At 34.2% G+C, this 24757-nt stretch overlaps 1 protein-coding gene across 2 annotated transcripts in view; it reads right to left on the minus strand.

Moving 5' to 3' along the window:
- dpr20 (defective proboscis extension response 20) overlaps positions 1 to 24757 on the minus strand; it is a 300341-nt gene that overhangs the window by 65837 nt on the left and 209747 nt on the right. For both annotated transcript variants that reach the window (XM_069817401.1, XM_069817400.1), the window contains exon 5: positions 17117 to 17253. In XM_069817401.1, coding sequence (XP_069673502.1) covers positions 17117 to 17253 — 137 coding nt within the window. The remainder of the gene's footprint in view (positions 1 to 17116; positions 17254 to 24757) is intronic.

Below are 24757 nucleotides of genomic sequence, written 5' to 3' on the forward strand. Positions count from 1 at the left end.
AACGCTGCAAGGCACAAGAGATAGATAAAGAAGAATAAGAAGAAGAAGATAATTGATCTTCAGTAAATTGTTTTATTACAATTTATATTTATATTGAAAATAGCTTATTGCAAATGTATAAAATTTTATGGAGGATGATGAAGAAATTCGATAGCATATTTGTAAAATACCACTTAATTGTAGACATTTAACACTTAATATATCAAAGCGTGTTATTATTGCATTGAATTATAGCTTTTATCTAACTTTATAATATTTTTTTTTGATAGATGGATTTATTGAGCAATATTACACATAAGCCTACAGATGTACTATATTATCAGAATTTTCTCTTAAATCCATTGCAGTCTTCTGACCGTACGTGCTGTATAAAACAAGGTCTACTTTGTAGGTTTCACACCCCCTCACCTATGATTAGATCCAACCACTCTCGAAAGAACACGCAGATAAAAATGAAAATGGCACGAAGGAAACACATTATATAATATATCCTAACCTAAAACAGGCATAAAAGTGTATACTTGAGCAGTTACTATTATCTCTTTGTCAGTTCGCATCACGAACTTCAACAGCTGAAGTTCTAATTTATCTCGCCTTCTAGAGGAACAATCCAGTCTTTTGTTCGCAATCTCTATTCCCCATGAGGTCAAGACATGCAAGCGAACTCCTATTCTGACTTAGCATCGATGGTGATAGATATTTTCTCTGGATATGTTCCGATTCGACAAACTGGAATAAAATATGTCTCCAGGAGTCCTTTTCCCCGCACAGTGGACAAAGGCGCTCTCCTTCTTCGTTGACAGTTTTATTACCCTTCCATGCCCCCAATCTTAGCCACGCTAAACCTGCTCTACTGTTTTTGTTACAAGAATTTATGTAGTTACAACTTCCCCAGTTAAGCTTAGTATATTAGCCCGCATAGGCTTATACCCAATAAAATACGTGGGTATGTAATGTAATATAATTAGATGTTTGTGTGTGTATGTAATGTAATGTATGTTCAGTTCTAAAGTAAAAGAATGAAATGATAATTGGTGACAAAATGAGATTCATGCCTATATCTGTAGGTATTACAATTTTAGGCAAGAAAGGGAATGAAGAGATTTTAATAGAACTTCAAAATACAGCAACTACCACTTCAGGTCAAAATTGAGAAACCATGTCGAAAAATAATTCACCTCTTGAGTTGGCAGAACGAAATTTTTAATTAGAGATTAAGGCGGAAAAGAACTTCAGAACTATGAAACTACTTGATTCGAGTTTGCAATGGGTCTACCAGGTCCAGTGTGTTAGTTGCGTGGTGATGGTAATTTCGCCTCTACCATTTACATGTCTAGTGTCTATGTTAGGCCTACTATATTTAAAAAAGGAATATATTATTCAAAATTCTTTTTGATAATGCTGAAAACTTCTACGCTGAAATATAGGTTCACAAATCGGCACGTTCAAATGAAACTTTTGGTTGAGTATAACGGTGTTATAAAGAACGAAAGTCCGTGTAATTTATTTTTATGAAAATATTAATTTAAATTGAACGTATTTCCTGCCCCTACCGCATTTATTTCTTGGCATCGCTATCATATATCCCAAATTTCCAAAGGGAATTAACCTGTCTTTCTACAGGCGCTGTATTATATTATCCATAAGTATGTTCTTGTGGATTACTCTTTTGAAAGATAGATATTTAGCATAAACTGATAGGTCGAGGACTTATTTTCAAACTATAATTACTACGACGTTACAGTAATAGCAGTCACACACTATAGGGCTCCTATTATAACCCGGTACTCGCACAGGAGCTGATTTTTCTAACTTTGGTTCTATTCCCGATATGGAATGACATAATGATTGCGATAAACATGATCTTTGGGCAGCCGTCGGCAAATGTGTACTCACGATGACATCACTGGACGCAAGCCGCAATACATAAGATCAGTGCTTTTTTCCTGGAAAAAAGTTAACCAGAACTGTATTACTCGATCACATTATACAACAAAAACGTAGGTTTCAAAATATTAGGCCTACATACCTTATATTACAATAAGTTCCAAACGGAACTCATCGATTTTAAACATAACGGAAATTTTGCGATTTCGAGCTATGGTTTTAGGATCAATAACGGAAGAAGGCAGCACTAGATTGCATGAGTTACTTTTGCACTAACGATAATAATGAGAAAATGTAAAGTCTTGGACTCGGCAGTGGCGGCAATTTTAATTTTCAATTTCGCTTATAAAATATATCTCGTTGGAATATGTAATGGCAAAAAGTTTACCGGGACGCGTTCCGGACCGTTCCGGCTGAAAAAAGCGCTGCATAAGATGTAATATCAATCCAGGAATATGAAGCACTCCGTTCGGATCCCAATGGCGGACTCTCAACACAAGCATCTGACGTAGACTACACAATATTGATTCATAGATTACAGATTATGTTTTATTTCACCTTTACTTTTACTGTGCTACAACAACCTAGGAAAATATGTCACAAATTGCCACTCTTAATACAACTCGTAAATTTTCGTCTGCTAATAACGATCTTTGTTTAAATATTACAAGTTTTCATTCAAAAAACAAGTTAGTGTTCCGAAATACGAGTATATTGAATATTATAGAGCCAAACACAGCAGCTATGTAGGGTAGCGAGAGGCGACCTAAGATACTACTACACATATTTTCTATGGAGAGAATTTTAAATAAATCTAAGCCAGTCTGGTGTGCTATACTGAACATGAATCTGCAAAACCACAGGTGGTAACGTTTTATGTCCTCACTTATTTCCAGCTCTCTTAATAACACTTACTTAATCTAGTAGACTTTTTTAAAGTTGTATTTCGAGTTCCGTGTGTTACTCAGATACAAGTTGCTTTATGTTCAGATTTATTTCTTCTATATATTTCCTTCATGCTTGGAATAACTCTTCTCCTGTTATATTTCCTTTAAGTATAATGACATCGAGCAAATATTCTTATACAGAGAGATCCTTCATAACTCCGCGAGTGAACATTACCAGTTCTACTGTATCAATATCTGTGTTTCTACCTAAAGCGAGAGATTATACCACTGTTTATGCTTCTTTGATTTATTTCTCGTTCAGCTAGTGTTTAAATATCCCTTATTCCCCTTTGTATTGTTCGTGTGGTAATTTCTTATTGTTAAAAACATCAGATTATTCGGGACAAATAATGTTAGCAACTTTATTCAGACATGTTTTAATAAACTGTCCTTCATTATAGCACTTCAATGATTTTGCGATTTCCAAAGCAATAACATAACTTGCATGGAGTTTCCTTCGACTCATATCTTGTTTCATCATATTTTAGTGCCGGAACTATTATTTGAATTTAGTTATTTTATGTTTTAGTTGTTTCGCCTCGTCCAGCCCTACTAAAAGAAAATTATTTTTATACTTATTTTCTACTGTATACATTTCCGTTTACAATTACATTGGAAATGTTCACCCTTAGTAATCAGGTAACCCGCCACTGATAGATGCCTATGTACTTGAGTTGGACGGAAGGGATGGGGTGAAGCAAAGCTAATTTACTGAGCTGCTCCTGCGACGTCACTATTGCTAATGATCACGATGACATTTTTGCCGATCCCTGTCTTAGGGTAATGAATTTTTCGAGGGTTGTCATGCAGCCCTCAACTTATATTTTATTCCTCCAAAACTGCATTTCACAATCAATTTTTCATATATAAAAATTTTATTTCGTCAAAAATGTGTTTAATGCCGGAGCATGAGCTTCAGAGATGATGAGGTAATCAGTCATATTACTACTTCTCTGTTAAATGCTCAAGACTATACCGGTGCCAGTCTCCTGCGTAGGGAACTGTTTACGGTTCTAGACAATAGACTACGTTATTAGTGGGAAAACGTCCCTCTGGCTTGCGGGAATGATCTGTAATATCTAGAGACAAACAGATAACGAAAGAGCGCAAATTGGGTGCGTATTGAGAGAATACAAGTTTACTAAGCCGAGTGCTTTGATGACGTCAGGGTTGTGAGTGGAGTTACGCTCCCTTTATGCTCATAACTCACTGGTGTTGGATATGATTTCGTAGCATTTATTTACCTTCTTCGGTAGTTCTTTGGTTAATCTCGTACGTCTACGCTTCCTGGTACTTTTCCTAACTTCCTCCTTTAGTTTTTCACATTCATCCAGTTCACACCTGTGGAGTAACGGTCAGCGCGTCTGGCCGCGAAACCAGGTGGCCCGGGTTCGAATCCCGGTCGGGGAAAGTTACCTGGTTGAGGTTTTTTCCGGGGTTTTCCCTCAACCCAATCCGAGCAAATGCTGGGTAACTTTCGGTGCTGGACCCCGGACTCATTTCACCGGCATTATCACCTTAATTTCATTCAGACGCTAAATAACCTAGATATTGATACAGCGTCGTAAAATAACCCAATAAAATAAAAAATAAAACATTCATCCACATGTCTTCAGTTCTTTATTTGAGCTTTTACACTACGTACGGTATTTCTTTGCTTCCTACCGTAATTCTTCCCATTCTTCCATACTTCTTTCCTTAATTTCGAAACATTTATTTATCTGTTTACTAAAACATCTGTAAGATATGTCGAAAGCAAATAAGTCGCGGAATATAAAGTTGTAGTTATTTGTTGAAGACTTCGGAACTCAACATTTATCTACGTCCAGTTTTATCAAGAGAAGAATACTTTTATTTTACAGTAAGTCCAGTTTCCTGAATTTTATATATATTTTTGTTCCGCAACTTTAAGAATTTATATTAGATATTACGTTGCAAAACAGAATAAAATAGAGATGTATTGGTATCATATTTCAAGTTCATTCCTGCCACACACGAGTTGTAGAAAGCAATTTTTCGCAGTGTAAATACTATCTAACAGAATTTCGGAAAAGGTTCATCTCTCAATCCCTGATTATATATATTGTTGTCCATTGCAACAAGTGCAACCATGAAGATGGAGAAAGTAGTGCAAAGTAAAATAATGCACTTTTTTACATATGGTTAACTGTATACTTTTTTGTAAATATGTGTATTATAATGCTCTAAAACATTGAATTTTACATAACTTATTGCAAATAAACGTAGTAAGGTAAAATGTAAACAGAAGGTGGTTAACTTAATATTTTAAAGAGCATACACGGAACACTAAAAGTATGTCGCTCTAACGAATATACCACCAAGATTTGTTGTGCTTCTGACTGTATGAGGACAGTACACTGCACTGCCTTACGTGCTACTCGTGGTTATACCTACAGCTGATGCTGCAGTTAACCTTGGGGTTTACAAACACCAAATGCGCTCTCTACAGATAACTATCGAGTCTATCTTAGTAACATCACAATTTAGTATAAATAGTCACGAAGCTTGAGTTGTGAGGGTGCTAGAAACAATAGACTGTGCCGGTACCATTTCGAATTGTCTGTAATGAGGCGATAGTAGCGATCCTAGTGGTTAGCAATCATCACTGGATGCATATTTACTACGTATTGAGCTTCGTGACTGTATATAATAGACTGTGGTAAAACCATCCGAGCTGAGAACCCATTCGTAGAAATTCCTATCATTTAATTTCTCTCTCCTATCATCAGTGGTATAATGGTTACATTAATTGTCAACGAGCGTTCAAACCCGGCTATGGATTCTTGAAGGAAAATAAAAGTCCTTGAGGTTAAAAAACTGTCTTCGGAAAATTGAATAAACAGCAACAACAAAAAGACGGAAGGCAATGTGAGATATTGTTTCTTAGATTTGCGTCATGTAGAAGGACCCTGAATGATAGGACTTCAGGTAAAATTTATAATTTCTAACATTTCCTGTCATCGTTAAGAATTTCAGAAAATTCTCCCGTATATTTTGCTTTAGTGACTATTTGCCCAACCTCCAGCTCTAATGCATGTATTCATAGATCTCATCCTCCTGAGAATTGGACGCATAACGGATCAGCTCTCTCAGAGCAGAAGAACTTATATTTTACCCTTCGCACGAACAGATAATTATTGCAAGAAAACTAAAATCGATTGAAGTAGATTAGAGAGACTGAGTTCACTTTTTGCCTTTTCACGCATGGTCGGATATTGAATTAATGTTGCAGCGTCAAATTTGATGAGCGCTCTTGAGAAATGCATGTGCTCAGCAGTGTGTCTGGGGAAATGACACATTTAGTGTTGGATGACAAGTCTGTGTACTCGACAAATTCATCCGCCCACGCGGTGGTGATGGATGTGGTTTAGCAGACGACATTGTGGGGTCAAAGATCAAAATGGCAACGTGTCTGCCCTTTCCTCATACTCCACCCGCCACCCCTGGCGGCATCAGTTTACACTTCTGCTTTGTAGCGTTTGGACATGGTGCTAAAATAACAGCAACATGCTTGCCACCCTTATCTCACTATGCATCACGCTCAACACTTGCACCATAAACTGGGGAGGAGACTTCGTACTGCTGGGAGAAACCCCGCAATGTACTCACATTCTATTTAAATCTAACAGGATTTTGAGCACGTAAAAATCCTTGGGTTTTATTTTGCAAGGCATATCTCACACTAGAGAAAACAAGCTTCGTAACTATAGTTTTATGTAACAAGTTTTATCTAACCAGTTGCATGTGCCGTCTTGAGCACATTTTTTTTAATTTGATATCCTGTAACCTCATTTCTTTAATTGCACCCAGATTATATAGCAGACATATTTCTTTAAGTTATGTCTTGCCATAACTTTTTAATGACAAGTTGTAGAGAAATATAATTCTGTTGATGGAATGTCATCACCAGGGAGCTCATTTGTTTTCCCAAACGTACAGCGGATTGAGTAGTTTCTTCTTGAATATCTATTACGTCACGTAAATACATAAGCAGATACGCATAGACTATGAATGACTACAATCATAGATCATATATGTAGCAGATAGCTCATCCTTCTGATAAAATCGTCAGCACTTTGTAGACAACAACCGCCAGGATCGCCACCCGTCCGCCGTAAGCGAACACGAGATGGCAGCACAGTCGCTAATGCAATTCAAATGGGAGTTATGACGTGACTCCTTATGTAACAACTAGATGGCAGCACAGTAAACCTGACAAAAGTTGTTACCGTCAAAGCCTATAAGGCCGAGCAATATGGGTATATGATATAGGCTACAATACAGGCACCCCATCGTCAATCTTGTTTATATAAAACACCAAGTTACGACTACAGTGTAATTTGATTCTAATACTGAATAAGTTGCATTTTCATTCAGATTTTTGTGTTAAAATTACTATAAATTATTTTAATTTATCAATCTCTGTTAAATTGTATTTCATTTAGATCTGCATTTTTAAAAATAATTTTATAAGTGGGCTCGTCTTTGAACATTCCTGACAATGTGAAACAAACACTTAAAATATCCTCCATAAAAACTCTGGCTATTCTCAAATGCGTGACATCAAAGGTACTATAACTTCCAATAAGATAGATGAAATAAGATCATTAAAGAACAATGATGTAATGTATTATAATTATGCCCCTGTAATGTTATGTGAATAGAAAGAACATTCACTTTAAACAAATTTTATATGACGTTCGTAATATAATTGCATTTCATAACCTCAGAATGTATTTTTGTTCACTGCAACGGGATAGTTTTGATAAATGAATTATTATTATTATTATTATATATATATATATATATATATATTGTGTCCCTGTAACGTCATGTGACGCAGGAAGAACATTTTCTTAGCTTAAACAAATTTTTACTGGCAATTATGGTAAAATATATTAATTTCATAATCTCTGAATATATTGTTTTTGTTAATCGTAATGGAACTGATTTTGATAAATGAATTAATTTTATTGTATATAGAGTATATACAGTTAATGTGTATCATATATGCTATTATGTTTTACAATATATCTTATTATTAATATAATTATATTTTCTGTTATATGTAGAACTAATATTTGTAGAGCGCAAGTTTCGAAGTGTTAGTGCGTTTATTTGGTTAAAAATTAGCTGGACAATTTAGTAGTAATTCCACTTAGAGTTCTCATGCTATATTATTATTATTATTATTATTATTATTATTATTATTATTATTATTATTATTATTATTATTATGTACAGAACTATACATTTCATAGCGTCCTGACGTGATCATTTAGAAACACTGAACCTCCAGGATAGGCCTATACTTCCCTAAGTTGTTTGGGAACGAAAATGTACTGCCTGGTCATCACTTCTCGAAAAATATATTTCTGCTCTCAGCATCATTATGTGTAATATAATAAATTTAGGTTAGATATATCTACAGTATGATTAACCTTTATGACATATTTTTGGTTTTAGAATGTTTACTATAATATTTACATAAGAACTGGTGTAATAAGCTATTGTTTTAATATATGTTGATTACAGTTTTAAAGTTTTCGAACTCTACCACTCAATTTGGTATATTATAAGAATGACAACTTTGTAATAACTTTTTAGAGCCCGGATTTATATACATTTATAAGGATTTAAATATGTATGGAAGTATGTTTTATAAAATTTTAAAATATTCACTATAATATGCAATAGACATTTCGAAAAATAACACATCGTAAATATTTATACTTTTTAATGGAATAAGAATCGGGTAGTTTCTAAAATCTCAATGCATGTATAATTTGTTGAAACTTGTGAAAAACCTTGCAATTGCAATAAAACACAGTTTCACAACTAACTTGAGTTCTACATTTTACCATCATTAAAGATGAGAATTGCAGGAACCGATGAATGCCATCTTCATGTCTTTCATGACCAAGCTCCTACGTCTATCAGAAAACAAACTTTTGTACACTGAGAATGACCTCTCCACATTACAAGAAGTCAAATTTGCATGGGATAAAGTGCATATTTCTTCTTGTGTTAACTCCTATTTCAAACCTGTGCTTCACCACGTAACAATGTTGCTTTTATACAAAAACAACGGTATCAAGAACTTTTTACAAGCATTGATTGAAGTTTTCCAGAAAGGTTTTTTTGTAATATCGTATGTTTCATTATCAAAAACATTTTGAACTAAGGACAAGGACTCCAGCATGGAGAATACTTTGATTCCATTTTGTTGTTTTGGAACTAAAACAAATGACCTACACATAACGCCTTGTTTCCACAGGGCATGACTCATTCTTTATTTATTAAGATTCGGCGAAATGCTGAATATGCCACTTTTTGTGTTACAAAAGATAATATGCATTGGAATTATGTCAAGAACATGCAATTTTTGTACTGAAATGGGAAAATAATATGCATATAATGTGAATAAATCTTAAACTGTGCAATCATATTCACTAACAAAAGCGTATCAATTAAGTGATAACTAATCTGATGATAATCGAAGAAAATCATATCTCTCTATGTTAAGTTAGTTTGCATGCAATATGCAGTTTGAATATAAATCCAGGCTGTAGTAATAATAATCCTATGAAATTAAACATTCCGTCATTCGGTCGATAGTGCTCAGACATTGAAATAGTATATTTATTTAAATACATATGTAAAATTTGAATTTAAACAAAGTTCCCATAAAATAGGGGTTGTCCTGAAGGACAAAGTATAGCAAATATTCAAGTATTAGTAAATGCGTAAAATTTTCGTGAGAAATATAATTATTATTGTTGTGCTTTTAATTTATTTTATATGTGTGATTTCTCAGAAGATAGATTGAATATTTTAGAGCTGTCAAGTCTTGGCCAAAGAGGATTCAAGATTGAACTCTTTGCAGAAATAAATATTTTTTTTGTAATCGTGCCTCTAGCACCCACTAATAATCCAATAATTTCAACAGATTGAAAATTACACATAGCAAATATACAAGTATTAGTAAATGCGTAAAATTTTTGTGAGAAATACAATTATTATTGTTGTGCTTTTAATTTATTTTATATATGTGATTTCTCAGAAGATAGATTGCATATTTTAGAGCTGTCAAGTCTTGGCCAAAGAGGATTCAAGATTGAACTCTTTGCAGAAATTAATATTTTTTTTTTTTGTAATCGTGCCTCTAGCACCCACTAATAATCCAATAATTTCAACAGATTGAAACTTACACAATTTTAAATAATAAGGAACAGTTGGACCATAAATTTGATTCTTCTCATTGTTTACATCTTCCGGTTGAGTTGTATTCAATTCAAAGCATATAGTAGGATCTATTATATAGCCTGTTATGTTGTTAAAGGCTAATAGTGATGGTAGTATTGGTAGAAATGTTTTTATATTATTTAAAATTGATTTCAAGTGCAGAGGTTACTCAGTGTCGAAATTCAAATTGGGCAAGAAATGACCAACAAATTTTACATGGCGCACTCTATCGGAAATAGGGTTCCTCTACGTGCCGTTAATCTACGTTCCCGGACCCACTGCTTTACTTAACTGTCGAAGAGACCATGTTAAGTATTTTACCGCCCTCGACCGGATCTCAAGCCGAGAACCTCGAATCCAAGGCTAGCATAGTAACTATTTTACAATTAAAGGCCACTGAAAATTATATCACGATCAGTTTATGTAACATAATTTACCACTTAAAACGTTAGTATTGTGAAATTTAGATTAGACATTTTCATCAAATTGAATTTTATTAAACTGGATTGATTGAAATTCACAAGGTAAACTTTTCAAATCATAAAATCGAAACACCGACTCCAAGGGTATGATTTAACAGGGGGAATGAGGGGACTTCCCCCCTTTGGAAAGTTATCCCCCTCTCATAAATTCATATTAACATCCCTGCCAGGGATAACTTCTATCCCCCTTCACAAAATATAATTGTTTCAATACGAGTGTACTTCATAAAGTACAATATAAAGTAAGCAAAGAAAATAATATTGATGTATTATCATCACCGGCAAGCTGATAACAATCAATAACTTAGGAATTACACATCTTATCTTAAGCCTGCTCATTGATATAATTATTATTATAATCATGTATGTATGTATTTATTTACACTGCAAGTGGGCAAGCACCCGGTGGCAGTGGTATATACAATATTAACAATACACAATAAAATGATAAGCAATACACAATAAAATCTACAATACACAATATAATTTACAACACATATACAATTTTATACACAATACAATAAGAATACACAATACAATTACAATAATAATAAAACATAAAATAAAATACCTAATTTTACAACACAACCTACATAATTATGTATAGGTCCTACATAATTTTCAATAGTCTTTCACTTTACTCTCATCTCATTCCTTGTAGTGGCACTATGACGCATATCACTGACACTTTAGCACACATTTCACTGACACTCTGTAACACATTTCACTGACACTATAGAACACATTTCATTAAGAACACATTTCATTTATCATGATGTAAGACAAGCAACTCAGTGCGACAAGCGTTGAGCCGTATCGAATGAGGATAATAATAATTTTATGTATGGTATTCTCTATCTAGGATTCTATCCCCCACATCAGAAATCTTAATTCGCACCCTGCCGACTCCTCTGGAAATTGGTACACACAACAGGAACAGCAATGAAATTTAAAATACAAAGTAGGGTATAGTTTCTCTTTCGAATTGTAAGGCAGAAATTTCAGCAACCAAAACTAGCTTCAAACGTGCATTTGATTATTGTTTCTGTGAGATTGTTTAAACACATGTTTGATGTGGCTATCCTTGAATCTGTAAATCATGGTAGGGTAAAGAAGTGCATATGTATTCAGTGTTCGATGTAACCGCAACGCTAAGTTCGTAAGATGAAAAATTTGTCGATTACTTTTTGTCAGCATAAGTTAACACTGGATTCAATGTGAGTACAATAGTATGTTTTGAATACGACACTAAGTTCATAATATGTCTTGTCGATAGTCGATATCGTGAAATAGAATTTACGCGAATCTGCCTCTACTTTAGTACATGATACGAATTTATTGTCATTTGTGATAAGATTACTAATTACGCCTAATAGGTTACTCTTATACCATTATTTTTGTATTTACAGTTTTTTTTATTGTTGACTAATTTTTAGATATCACGTTAAAAGGGTGAACAATTCTTCATACAATATGTTATAGGTATTCATTGTGAGCACAATCAGTTTGTAGGATGGCAAATTCTTCACAAATTGTTCAATGTGAGTACAAGTGAATCGTTTATTCTAAAAACACCACAACCAACATTTTTTTACAAAATGTGTTTTTTTTTTTTTTGTGGATTTTGATTACCAGCATGAATGCGCGTCTTTTAATATAAAAACCCTATACCTAGCATGACTGTAACATGTAAAAAATTGGACAAGAAATATGCATTTATTCTAAAAACCCCACAACTTACATCACATTTGGTGTTTTTCAAATAAACAGTCTGCCACACTAGCTGACAGCATCACTGTAGCACCCAACAGCTGATTTCAATCACAGCCGGATCAGTATTTTGTTCTATCTATTGCTGATTAATTCTTTTCCTTATTATTATTATTATTATTATTATTATTATTATTATTATTATTATTATTATTATTATTATTACTACTATTATTATCTTTTTGGGTATTTGGTTAAAAGGTGGTTAGTTCAAGTGATAAAAATGTTGCTAATGAGAATTATTGAGAACTCGCATAAGTTCAAGGTAAAACGAGTCGTAATGATGTGGTTAACTTCAAAGCTTGGTGGCGAAAATTTTATAAGCTATCTAGCATGTCTGATTCATCTTATGGCCGTGGTGTATCAAAGGATAAAATGGTGAGTGAGTTTTTTCACTGCAATGAACAAAAAGGTAAAGTTCTTTGTAAAGAGTTCATTGGCAGCATTGTACCGGCAGAAGTATTCACTATTCTAATTCCTGAGAAAAGTATTTGTGCTGAAAATTTACAGTTTGAATTGTCAACAGACCTAGCTTATAACAGCCTGACGCTATCAAACAATGTTAAAAAAATGGAGGACCTTAAGAAGATTTCCCAGTACATACCAGATGAAGTGAAAGATTCTACACAGAACTGTACACATGGCCTACCAACAACAAAGATAGTAATGACAGTGGAAGCGAAGACTAGAAAAATAATAATTCCTGATAAGAAAAATATCTGTTGCAACAGAAAATTTTTTTTTTTTTTTTTGTGATTTTATACTGTAGTTTTTACATAGACTATAAAGTTTGTTCATACTTACTTTCATTCACTCTGATACTTGGAAAAAGTCAATGCTTTGCTTAGTTTCAGTTTGTTTGTTGGAAAAACCCCATAACATCCTGATTAATTTAATTTTTGGGGGGACTTTATTATAAAACACAATTAATGGTGAATAAACCTCATATTTAGCAACTAATATCACTTGTTAAATACATTTTGACAATAAAAAAGAAAAGTAATGAAAATAAACAGTTTTTATTGATTTCCCAAAAGTTCTGTTTTTGTCACTTGTGGGTTTTCAGAAATAAACGATTCAAGTATGCTTTGAATACGACACTAAGTTCACATTACATGTCAATAGAGTAAATGATATCGTGAAATAGAAGGATTTTTTTATTAATTCGTTTTAGAATTGTTCTTCTATTTTGGTACCAGGTAAGAATTTGCTAGCTATTAGTGATGAGATTACTAATTACACCTAAAAGGTTATTTTTATACCTTTATTTTTGTATCCACAGTTTTGTATTGGTGGCTAATTTTTACAGGTCACTTTTTCTCTGCAGTGTTTCCCTTGTGTAAACTTTCAAGAGGAGTTTCGATCTGAAGTTTTGAAAGGTTCCCTTGTCAGTGTGAGAGACGCCTCAGGAATTTTATCCTCGTCACGGTTTCGTGGTGTTTACTCTTTTAAGGAAAATTCAACCTCACACACCAGACATACAGGTGCGGAACTTTTGTATTGTATAGTTAGAACAACGATTGTCTACAACAGTACAGTTCAAATTGGCATCGTACAGACATCCACGCCCGAGGCGGGATTCGAACTCACAACCGTAAATCTACATTGAATAAAACTGCTTGTAACGTTATATTGCCGACAGATAATATGTAATTATTAGTTTTTATTAAGTCGCAGGTATCTTTCAGTGAAATATCCGTTATGCCTTCCGGATGCCATTAGCATTTTCCAGAAATATGTTTATAGAACATCATACACGTTTTCTAGAATGTGATATGTTATTCAGTATTATTAATGGCTGCCCTTGCTTTTCATTCATCATGAAATACATGTTGAATGTAGTTCATTAGATCTGACGGATTTTTTAATGATTGGATTAGCGATAGTGAGATGGTAATTCGGCTACTTAAGTCACAGCGTTGGCTGTGAGATTTACATTCGCCTTACAATTGGAATCTCCATTTTGTCCAAGAGAGGTATGAACTCTTTCCCGGGCACAGTCTCGAACAATTACGAAATTCATTTTTACTAATGCGTCTCTATAGATCTCAAGTTGTCTATGCATTTCGTTTTTTTTTTTTTTACCATATACCCGTGTGTGTGTTTTTTTTGTTTTGTTTGTGTGTTTCTTTTATGTCACTTGTGGGTTGCAGACCTGTCTTCGCACAGTTGATTAAACAATTATAGGCATCCAACAAGGAAAACTCAGTGCGCAGAAACCAGCGAGCGTGACTGTCTCACGCAGATGATGTATGCTCCCGTTCCTAGCATGCTCTCACGCCTACTGCAGGGAAGGGGATAAGAAAGGTAATTATAGCATGCGCGCCGCGAGGAGTACGAGCTGAGTTTTGCTTGTAGGATACCTATAACAATGTGGTAAGGCACCTTAGAAGTAGACGTCTACCTGAGGAATTTTATATCAGGAACAGGTTACTTTAAAACTACGACATGGGATCCATACCTTCAACTCATCGCGAAGGAAGCTAAACTAAATATTTTATCGCCCGTGAAAATCCATCGCCCTCGACAGAATTTAAAATCCGCGAACGTCAAATCCAGTTCCTTGATCATGATCATGGAGGGCTGTTTTGTTTTTGAAAAAACCGCTGTAATTAAGTTAATGTTAAATAAATAACAAAATATACACGACAAGCGTTGATATTTGACCACTCTCTTGCCGTACAAAGAGTACCTCATACAAAATAGAAGTGATTCTCTTCACCAGAAAAAAAAAAATTATTTCCTACCACAAAGACAGAAATAGTCTCAATAACCAAACTTTCAAAGTCTTTAAAAATATTTATTTACGTCCCCGAAAAGGAATTCAGGAGGTGAACGTAAAGTCGAGCAATTTTTTTTTTAGAACTAATAAAATTTGGACTATAATACTTATAAAATTTCGGTTACTTTATACATACCAGAACCAGTAATCGAAAATCGTTATCGATTTTTTTTTGTGTACACTGACGTTCAAACATATCCGAGCCGACTAATCGATAGTGATCGATAATTTGTTGGTGTAAATGTGGATTCGTTAGTTATTGCTTCTATGAATAGATGGCGAAGATAATAGTCACTGTTGCCAATTGTAGATAAATATTCCTGCATTATGGAATTTAATTTTTCATCCCACTCATCTGATTGTAAAACAACACTGGGTTTAGCTGGAAACCGCTGATATTGTCAATTATGATAATAATTAATGCTTAATCTGCATAATCATTTTCTCTGACACTTTTTAACTGTCCCAGTAATGGTGACGCCTATTGAGAATTAGCGGAACTCTTTCAAAGTTTGTCAATTTTTTATATATTTGGTTCTGACATCCCGTAGTTGGAAAGTTCGCTTACACGATCATAAAATCGTAGGTCGGAAACCTATGAACGTCAGTGTACATGTCAAGCTTATGTTTACGCAGAATGTTATTCATTGCGATTGGTCAGAATTAGTTCCGTGTATCCAGTGTGGATATTTACATATGGATCTGCATATCTAATATTTGAGCTTAGAATCAGTCATTAGTAGAAGAATGTGTAGTGGCGGTGGTGGTGGTGGTGATGATGATGATGATGATAATAATAATAATAATAATAATAATAATAATAATAATAATAATAATAATAATAATAACAATGGTTTAATTTAAGTGAAGTGATGTCATTTTTCATTTTGATTCAATTTATAACTTTATCAAAATTAAAATTATTATAACAATTTAAAACAGAAAAAATTATAACTTTATAGTATTTAAATAATGACAATATATGATTTTTCATCTTTATTTTGCATTATTAGGTTACTGAAGTAATGCATTTTTTTTTCTAAAAATAAACATGCCTCAGTTATTGCCAATTAATTTTGCTTTCCCATCCGTAGCAGGCAAATTTCACATTATGTGCATTTTTATGCCATTAAATACGTTCGTTTTAACCTTGAAGTGTGCCAAATAGTAGACAACTAACGTTGGAGTAACATATCTATGTAAACAGTACTCTTTTTATTTAATTCACAGGAACGAAGCCTCATAAATATCTGCATGAATTGACTCCATTTACAGTATGTCTCATTCTAATGAATATATTTAAAAACCATGAAGATTTAAAGATTTGTGTTGTTGTTACTGTTTAGTCAACTGTCCGAAGACAGGTTTGAACCTCACCAAGTGATACCAAGAAGGCACCAATTATGAGGCAACTAGGCCAAGAAATAATGGGATAGGGTGGCCAGTTCCTTTCCCCATCCATTGCATACATCGCCGATTAGCTACATTCCAATAATCAGACTTCATTTGTATACAAAGAATTGTTCTTTCTTTGACAAATATTGTCAAATGAGATGTACTGTACTGCCTGATAATAAATGTACATATCAGCCAGAACCTCAATCAGAGGATAAGTTTTGTGTGTTAAACTTAAATAATATTTTAAACAAAGTGAAGTGTTAGTAACTTTATTTCCCATACAATGAAATATATTCCTCCTTTCAAACAGTGTAAGTTAATAAAATATCTGCGTTCTAAGAAAAGCAAGTGGGCGTCAGGAAACGTGAGAAAAGCCTACGTGATTCCGAGCGCACTTTTATGACCTTTTCTCGATGGGTGAGCTTAGAATCGAACTACAGTATCCATTTTATCCTCATCGTGTTGTAATGCTACATAACGCACACATCTTAATTTATCACTTGAAGATACATGAAATAAAGTGTATTCTAGTCTAGTACTTTAGTCCGATTATGCATGCACGCTGACATTGAGTGAATACCCACCATTGAGCACGTGCACGGTGACAGTGGCGTATTCTGTCGGCGAGATTGAACATGTGTAATTGCCACTGTCCGTCTTGTTCACGCGAGCCACAGATAGAGAACTATTAGCTCCCTCTTCCATTAGGTCTGTCTTCACACTGAAAAGGAAGAAATGAATAATTAGTATTCAGAGAGATGCTGAAAATGTAAATAAGAGTACGTAGTTTTATATGACACAGTTTCTGAGAATTCTGTGCTTTTATTTTATTTGCGGTATCTGGTGTAATTTAATTTGTAAGTGTAAGTAACAGATAAGTTTTCTTTACATCCTCATCTGAAGGTTGCAGTTTAAAAATGTTATTCATGTGGATGAAGATTAGTTAAAAGTAGACTGAGTGTACCAGAGGAGAAATAGAAAGTTTTAAGACGTCTGTGCCATGAGCAGTATTGTAATTTTTAATTAGATACAATTATATTGTTAACATTGAACGGAAAGAGTTGTGGATAACGAATAAATAATATACCCTTTGAATGAAGGATCATTATTAAAGTTTAAAGAGTTTACACCAGCCTTTCCTTTTGCATGTTTTGAGTTTTGCAAATAATTTTTCCATTCACTTTTTTAATGAATGTATGAAGGAAATAACATTCAATGCACTGAATAATATAATAAATTAAAAAGAATGAGGAATTTCAAAGTTCCGTAACTTACTATACGCGAAAACCGGCACGTACAATAAGCCAGGAAGTTTGAGTAATGAAACTACAATTGTGTTGGTTTGAATGTTTTAATTTCCTTTCAGTTTACAAATGGAGAGTATAGGTCTATGAGTAAGGTAAGAGAGATAATTAACGATTTACAGAGTTATACTAAATGCCGTCTTCGAAGATAGTGCGTGCTAGACCACATCAAAACATGTATAAAAAATAGGAACCAATGCTCTATCTTGCAATTTTTTTTTCCAAATTTCTAATGGGTCAGATATTATTTCCGTGGAAAACGCTTTTCCCGCATGTCCTCGTCAAACATCTCGCACTTTCAAATTGCACTTAATCATTCCAAGCATCGCGCACACAGGTTTGCTAGGATTTAGTTCAATGCCGAGCAATTGGTGGGTCGCGCAGCACACTTTGAAAACGGCGCCTGCTTGACGTACGGAATGTAAACATCACGTGCTTACTTACTTCACAATGCGAAACAGATACGCATTGCAACATCACATTAATCTGTGACATTGCACAGAGATCCCACAGTACAGTACTTGAAAGCAAATCAGCTACAATTATATCCTTCGAAGTTCTTGCACTGAGACCAAGAAATCCCACTATTTCAGGGACAGGTACATATGGCACACATCACATCGTTGTTATGTTCTTGGCATTTAACTCCAATTACTACGCGTTATGGATCAAAAGTAACTACGGCCCCATTTGACTTCTAGGTATTGCCTCTAATATCTTCAAAAAACAATCATCACACCGTGACAGTTATTATCTCGAATTTCATCGCCACAGTACGGTATCCTCCACCACGCTTCGTCTTCGAAGACGGCATTTAGTATTCACTCTGTATAGTTTCTCTTAATATGCAGCAGCATTCCGAAAATAGTTACAGCTCACAACAAACTGTTCACCATGATTAATTCAAAGTATATATATATATATATATATATATATATATATATATATATATATATATATATATGTGTGTGTGTGTGTGTGTGTGTGTGTGTGTGTGTGTGTGTGTGTGTTTGTTATCTCTTCAGAACTCGCGATTACAAACCAAACGAGTGTTGCACAGGTTTGCAGCTGCCCTTGACGTCCAGATATAACTGAGAAAGTCCGCACGGCAGGGATAATAATTTTATACACAATTTCGTCGCCTTCATGCTCATAACGAGGAAAGGTCACATCATTGGATACATATGGATCGTAAGCGGAGGCTAAGAAGAAGAAATAAAAATAGGAAAGACTGGATAATGCTAGTTTTGCAGCGAAAGACCTACCATTTGACGGAAAACTGTGTAAGTATATATAGTGAAAAATTACGAGCATAGAGAACAAATTGGGAAGCTCACGTTAGTGTACATGAAACAAACGAAATATTGCTAAAATGGCAATGTATTACGACCATCAAACAAAATAATGCATTGCATAAAATGTAATTGAAATATTTTTTTAGATTCTCAAATGGACCATTACACTGAATACATGTGTAAATAATGGTGACAAAGATGACATTTTGGCCACACCTGTGGAGTAACGGTTAGCGCGTCTGGCCACGAAACCAGGTGGCCCGGATTCCAATCCCGGTCGGAGCAAGTTACCTGGTTGGGGTTTTCCCTCAACCCAATATTAGCAAATGCTAGGTAACTATCGGTGCTGGACCTCGGACTCATTTCAACGACATTATCACCTTCATTTCATTCAGATGCTAAATAACCGGAGATGTTGATATAGCATCGTAAAATAACCCAATAAAAAAAGGAGATGACATTTTCATCTTTATTGGCATACATAAATTTATAAGCTACCTGGAGGTATTAAGGCCCAGCATGTTATATGGCACACTACCTAGTTTTGCCATTAGATATACACTTTTGCAAAAGATAGCAACAGCTCTTAAGACCTATTTCTTCTTGCATTCGAGTGAGGTAGGCTATAAAGAAATTAGATTCTCGTTCTTGTTTTTAGTTGACTGGTGGCAATAAGTTAGGTATGTGTGATTATTTCTGTTTTCATTATAAAATTTTGCAAAATTTAAGTCGATATTTAATCGTTTTACTGTGTGTTATTAATATAATATTAAATGCACGTTATTGTGTAAACATTAAGAAGTTTGGGGCTATTGTACAACTTTCGCTAATGAATATATGAACACTCCATAAATTAAAATTGGCGCGAAGTAATAGAGCAGGAAATAAGCCCCATGAAATAAATACGTGGAAACGCCCACAAGTTCATAGAAGTCCCTGAACTATAAAGTTCGAACTCTGAATCACAATCTTTTTTGCAAGAAATGAAACAAACGAAAGACTGAAATTCCTAATACAGAAAGAGCATTGGATGAACCATCAACTTCAGGATTTGTAAACATCCAGGGGACGCGGATGTGTTCTGTCTGCGAAGAGAATTGTTGTAGATATACATGGGTGTGTCTCTTGTGAATGTTGGATGCACGTGAATGTGTAGGTCTCACTGAGGAAAAAACTGAAGAATTTTTATGCCCAAATTGTGTTCAACACTTATATTATTTTTTTTTGTGGGCCTTATTATCTGTCACAGCAGGATATAAGGCCCAGCGACAAGATGTTAATTTTCATTGCTCACAGTATTTATGAGTCTGAATATTTATTTGAAGTGACATATTATAGTATAACTATAAAGGTATGCTGTTCAATTATTTTAAAATTGCTGCACGTCTCATTTCAAAGAAAGAACGTTTTATTCCTTAGGTGGGCCTTATAACCCCCCGGTTACCTTAGTTATATTATTCTAACATCAAGCTATAACGGTAAAGCTACATAATAATAAGTGCCAAACTTTGCTTCTTTGCATGTCTGTAGTCACTAAGCTTCTCTCTTGATATTGCGGCTTAATATATCATAATACTGAATTACGTTAAAATTAAGGTGTAATCCTTAATTTCGTAATGGAGAATGGGCACTGCTTTTCCCTTATTAAATGTAAAGGAGTCATGTGGCTTAGGGAATATAGCTCACTCCTAGGACGTAAGAACTGTTACATTTTATATAACATAGTTTGGTTGTGTATCCATTACACAAATAAGTTTCTTTAAGTCGTTTGTTCCTGCTTTCGAGAAAATGTTTTCCGCAAAAATATCATCTAACACGAACTGCAATATAAAAGAACCGCGGGAATTAACTAGAACGAACGCTTGAAAGAATGGCTGCTAAAAAGAAGCGTATCAACGAGTTGAAGAATAGAGACGCATCTGAAGAAATGAATCCTGGTATTAAGATGGCACAACAGAGCTCGTCTTGCTTCTATTCCTTCCATTTTTTCTGTTCTTTTCGCACGTAAGACTTCAGTTATTTATGTCCTCTACGATGTCCTCCAATTAAGATTATTAAAAATGGAAAAGAGCTTTCCGAGAAATGCTCTCATCACTTTGTGAGAATCTTTCCTACAATGGCAACATCAGGAAAAGCCTGTGTTGAATCAGACACTCTGATGTCGTTGAAATCATTCTGCCGGAATCAGAATCCTTTTAAGGAAATATTCTGAAATAAAGACCACGTTTTCCTTCAATACTTAACACTTCACTACAGAAGCAACGTAAATAAGTTTTCTTAGACTTTGAATATATATTTATTTCCAAACCAACTCACAAGTTTCATCAGAATAATTTTCTGAAAGTAGAATATACAGTACCTTCTCGTTTTAATTTCTTCCATCTCACTGATTAGTTATTAGCGCTCTGAAAGTTAATTGAATACGAGTTCTAGTAAATACCGCAACGTGACGTTATTGTAAATTCTCTCAGCTATACAAACTGAGCAGTTATTTATCTCTAGTATTATGTTAGAGCTTAGAAAGATTTTGGAAATTACTGCGAATGCATTCTAAAGTATTATTCGAACTGAGACTGAATATGTTCATGAAATATGTCTATTAGTTATTCCCTTCTATAATGATATTTTCATTAACAGACTGATATTCTGGTTACTTTGAAAATCAAAATACTAGAGCATTCAATAAATAATGGCAGCAATCTGTGAATTAATGCTCCTAGTGGTGACCATTGAAATCTTGCACTACGTAATAGAGCAGCGATTAATAATAATAATAATAATAATAATAATAATAATAATAATAATAATAATACTTTATTGCCAGAACAAATATACATATTGATTTTTTTCATATAAGTACTCTCTAGAACCCCCAGAAAGAGTAAGTTACATACTCGTGCTCAGGGGGCATTCCACATAAGTTATTGAATAACAGAGTAAAAAGTAATAAAAGAAAAAAATTAGAAGAAAGAACACATATCACAATAATTGAACTTTAAATTTTCTCTGTTGACAGCAATTTTTTAATATAATTTTTTAATAAGGAGCATTAGCAAATTGTATGTTTGAGAATTTATCTATTATCATGTTATAAAGCCTTGGGGCGAAGTTGCTACTGTGATTATATGCTACATTTGTAGTACATTTAGGAACTGTCAAGCATATGTTGTCTGATCTTTTAGTTTTATATTTAATTGTTTAATAAATTTGCAATATTGAAAGTCTTGAAGTTGCCATATTTTGTTAATGCAGTGGCTTTTCTGTTTTGTAGTAAACAATACAGTCCTAAATGTACGAACATACAGTAGGTGGTTCATAAAAATCCAAGTTTCAAGAGAAAAACATGCAACTCAGTGCTTTAGGGCATTGCAAGAAGTATATGGGAGAGAAGTCCTACCATACTGAACTATTGCAAGTTGGGTGGAAGCGAGGCATTCGCTTTAAAGCAAGAGTTGACTTCCGAAGAGCTTTAGGTTGATCAGTGAGAGAAATATCCAAATATTCTGCTGTAGATGGAGTCCGTCGTCTTCCAAGAATTTGGTAACATATTGTGGACATGGCAGGACATGGCAGGAGACTATAATTGAAGTATGTAATGTCAAAAGTAACCAAAATAAATTTTGTGAGAAAGAGTAACTATGTTGCCATTACTTTTGGAATGCCCTAGTAGTATTCAGTGACTGACTAACTAATGACTGATCTTTCTACCAAAGAAATGAGCGACTGGACGATTGACCAGTTGCGTGGCGAGGGCTGAACTAACGGATTGAATATAGTAAATGAATGTACTGACTACTTGAATACATTGACTGACTTGTTGGCTGGCTGATTGATTAACTGGATGAATATACAATGTATTGAGTAAATGAGTGAATGAACGTATTGTCTGAATTTACTGACTGACTGTGTGCTGATTAAATATACTGATTAATAAATTAAATGAACTACCTGACAATTAGTTAATTAATTAGCAGACTATTGAATTAAATAGAATGATTAAATAACTGAAAATATTGAATGACTAAATATAGGTACTGATTGCGTGGAATGACTGACTGAATGTGCTGATTAACTTCTTGAATATACATACTGAGTAAATATACTGATTGACTCAATAAATATACTGACTCACTGATTATATTAACTGATTGTACTGATTGACGGAATATAATGATTACCACAACACGTTCTCCACGTATAGTTCACGAAAATATTGCATATAAAAATGCGTTTTATACTGTACATCACAACACAAACGCGCATAACACAGACGCACTGAATATTGACTTGAGCCATGGGAATCTGCCGTAACTAGCGAGAGCATAACGTCGGGACTCTCATCATTCCTTCTCGCCAACAGTTTTGATGGTAGTGGGCGACATGTTGACTCGAACGCTCTGTATATCTGCGGAAGCAGCTCGTTTCGCCAGTTCAGCTGCTCATTCATTACTTGCAACTTCTATGTGTTCTCTGACAGATGATAGACATGTATAATTTCATAATTTTGAAATTCTCACCTTATTTCCAAAGCAGTTCCTCCTGAATTCTCCGGTTGTGCGAATTTTAAGACAATGTCACTTCTTCTGTCTTACAGCAGTCTTCAGTTTTAGGATATGTGAAGTTCGACGTTTATCGAAACCTTTACATAAACTTGACATTGCATATCCAACTCTTCCACTTCTCCAATATAGAAAACTTCAGATTCCTTTGTTACATATAACGTCAGAAAAAAAGTTTCCTCGGTGTCATTTCTTTCTACGACTATTATATCTTGTAGAGTTCCACCTAAACCTGACATTGTAGATGTAGCTCTTGACAGACTGGTGTTCTCAGATTTTCCCATTCTGAGTTGTCATGTGGCTTCATGAAGCCCTAAAGTCAGTCAATTCCAGCAGTTATGTTATTATCTCATGCTTCGATATACTTGCAAGCTAAATGACAAATAATATGGTAATTGACATATATTTGTGTATTCGTGCCATAATTAATCTTAGTACATTTAAGAATATAATTATCAACTATCTGGCACTCTTGCGCCTCAGTGGACACCGATGGCTTGTGTATCGCGAACCATATTTTCCACCTATCTCATCGCCTTCGTAAATTTCTTCATTTCGTAAAATAATGACGTGGAAGACATGTTATACTTTGAAGCTACAACTCTTAGTGGGAGTTCTCCCTCATTGGCAGACCTTGCTGCTTCCTGACCGCCTTCATTGGATAATTCATGCTTGTGCGTTTATTTACGTATGTCCGAACAATTTTTAAGCCTTAAAACAAATATATAATCAATAAATTCATTATATTAAACTTTCAAAACGTTGTTCAGAGTATTGTTATATTAATGTTGTGGAGCTATTTTGAACACTTTTCAAATGTTCCCCCAAAGAATTTTTGAAATGTGTCCCGCATGGTCCTATCAAGTACGACCATTCATTAAAACGAACAAAAAGTAAATATTAGAGATTTACATTAATTTTCGAAAATTGAATTCTTTAGGCTCTAATATTACATAATGAAACGTTTGGAACGTTCATGTTGTCAGAATATCCTTACAAATTCCGAAAAAAAAAAAAAAATGTATAAACTTTCTAAGCATTTCAACACAAGTTCATCCACTAAATTC

The sequence above is a fragment of the Periplaneta americana genome, chromosome 17, assembly GCF_040183065.1.
Source record: "Periplaneta americana isolate PAMFEO1 chromosome 17, P.americana_PAMFEO1_priV1, whole genome shotgun sequence".
Classification (NCBI taxonomy): Eukaryota; Metazoa; Arthropoda; class Insecta; order Blattodea; family Blattidae; genus Periplaneta; species Periplaneta americana.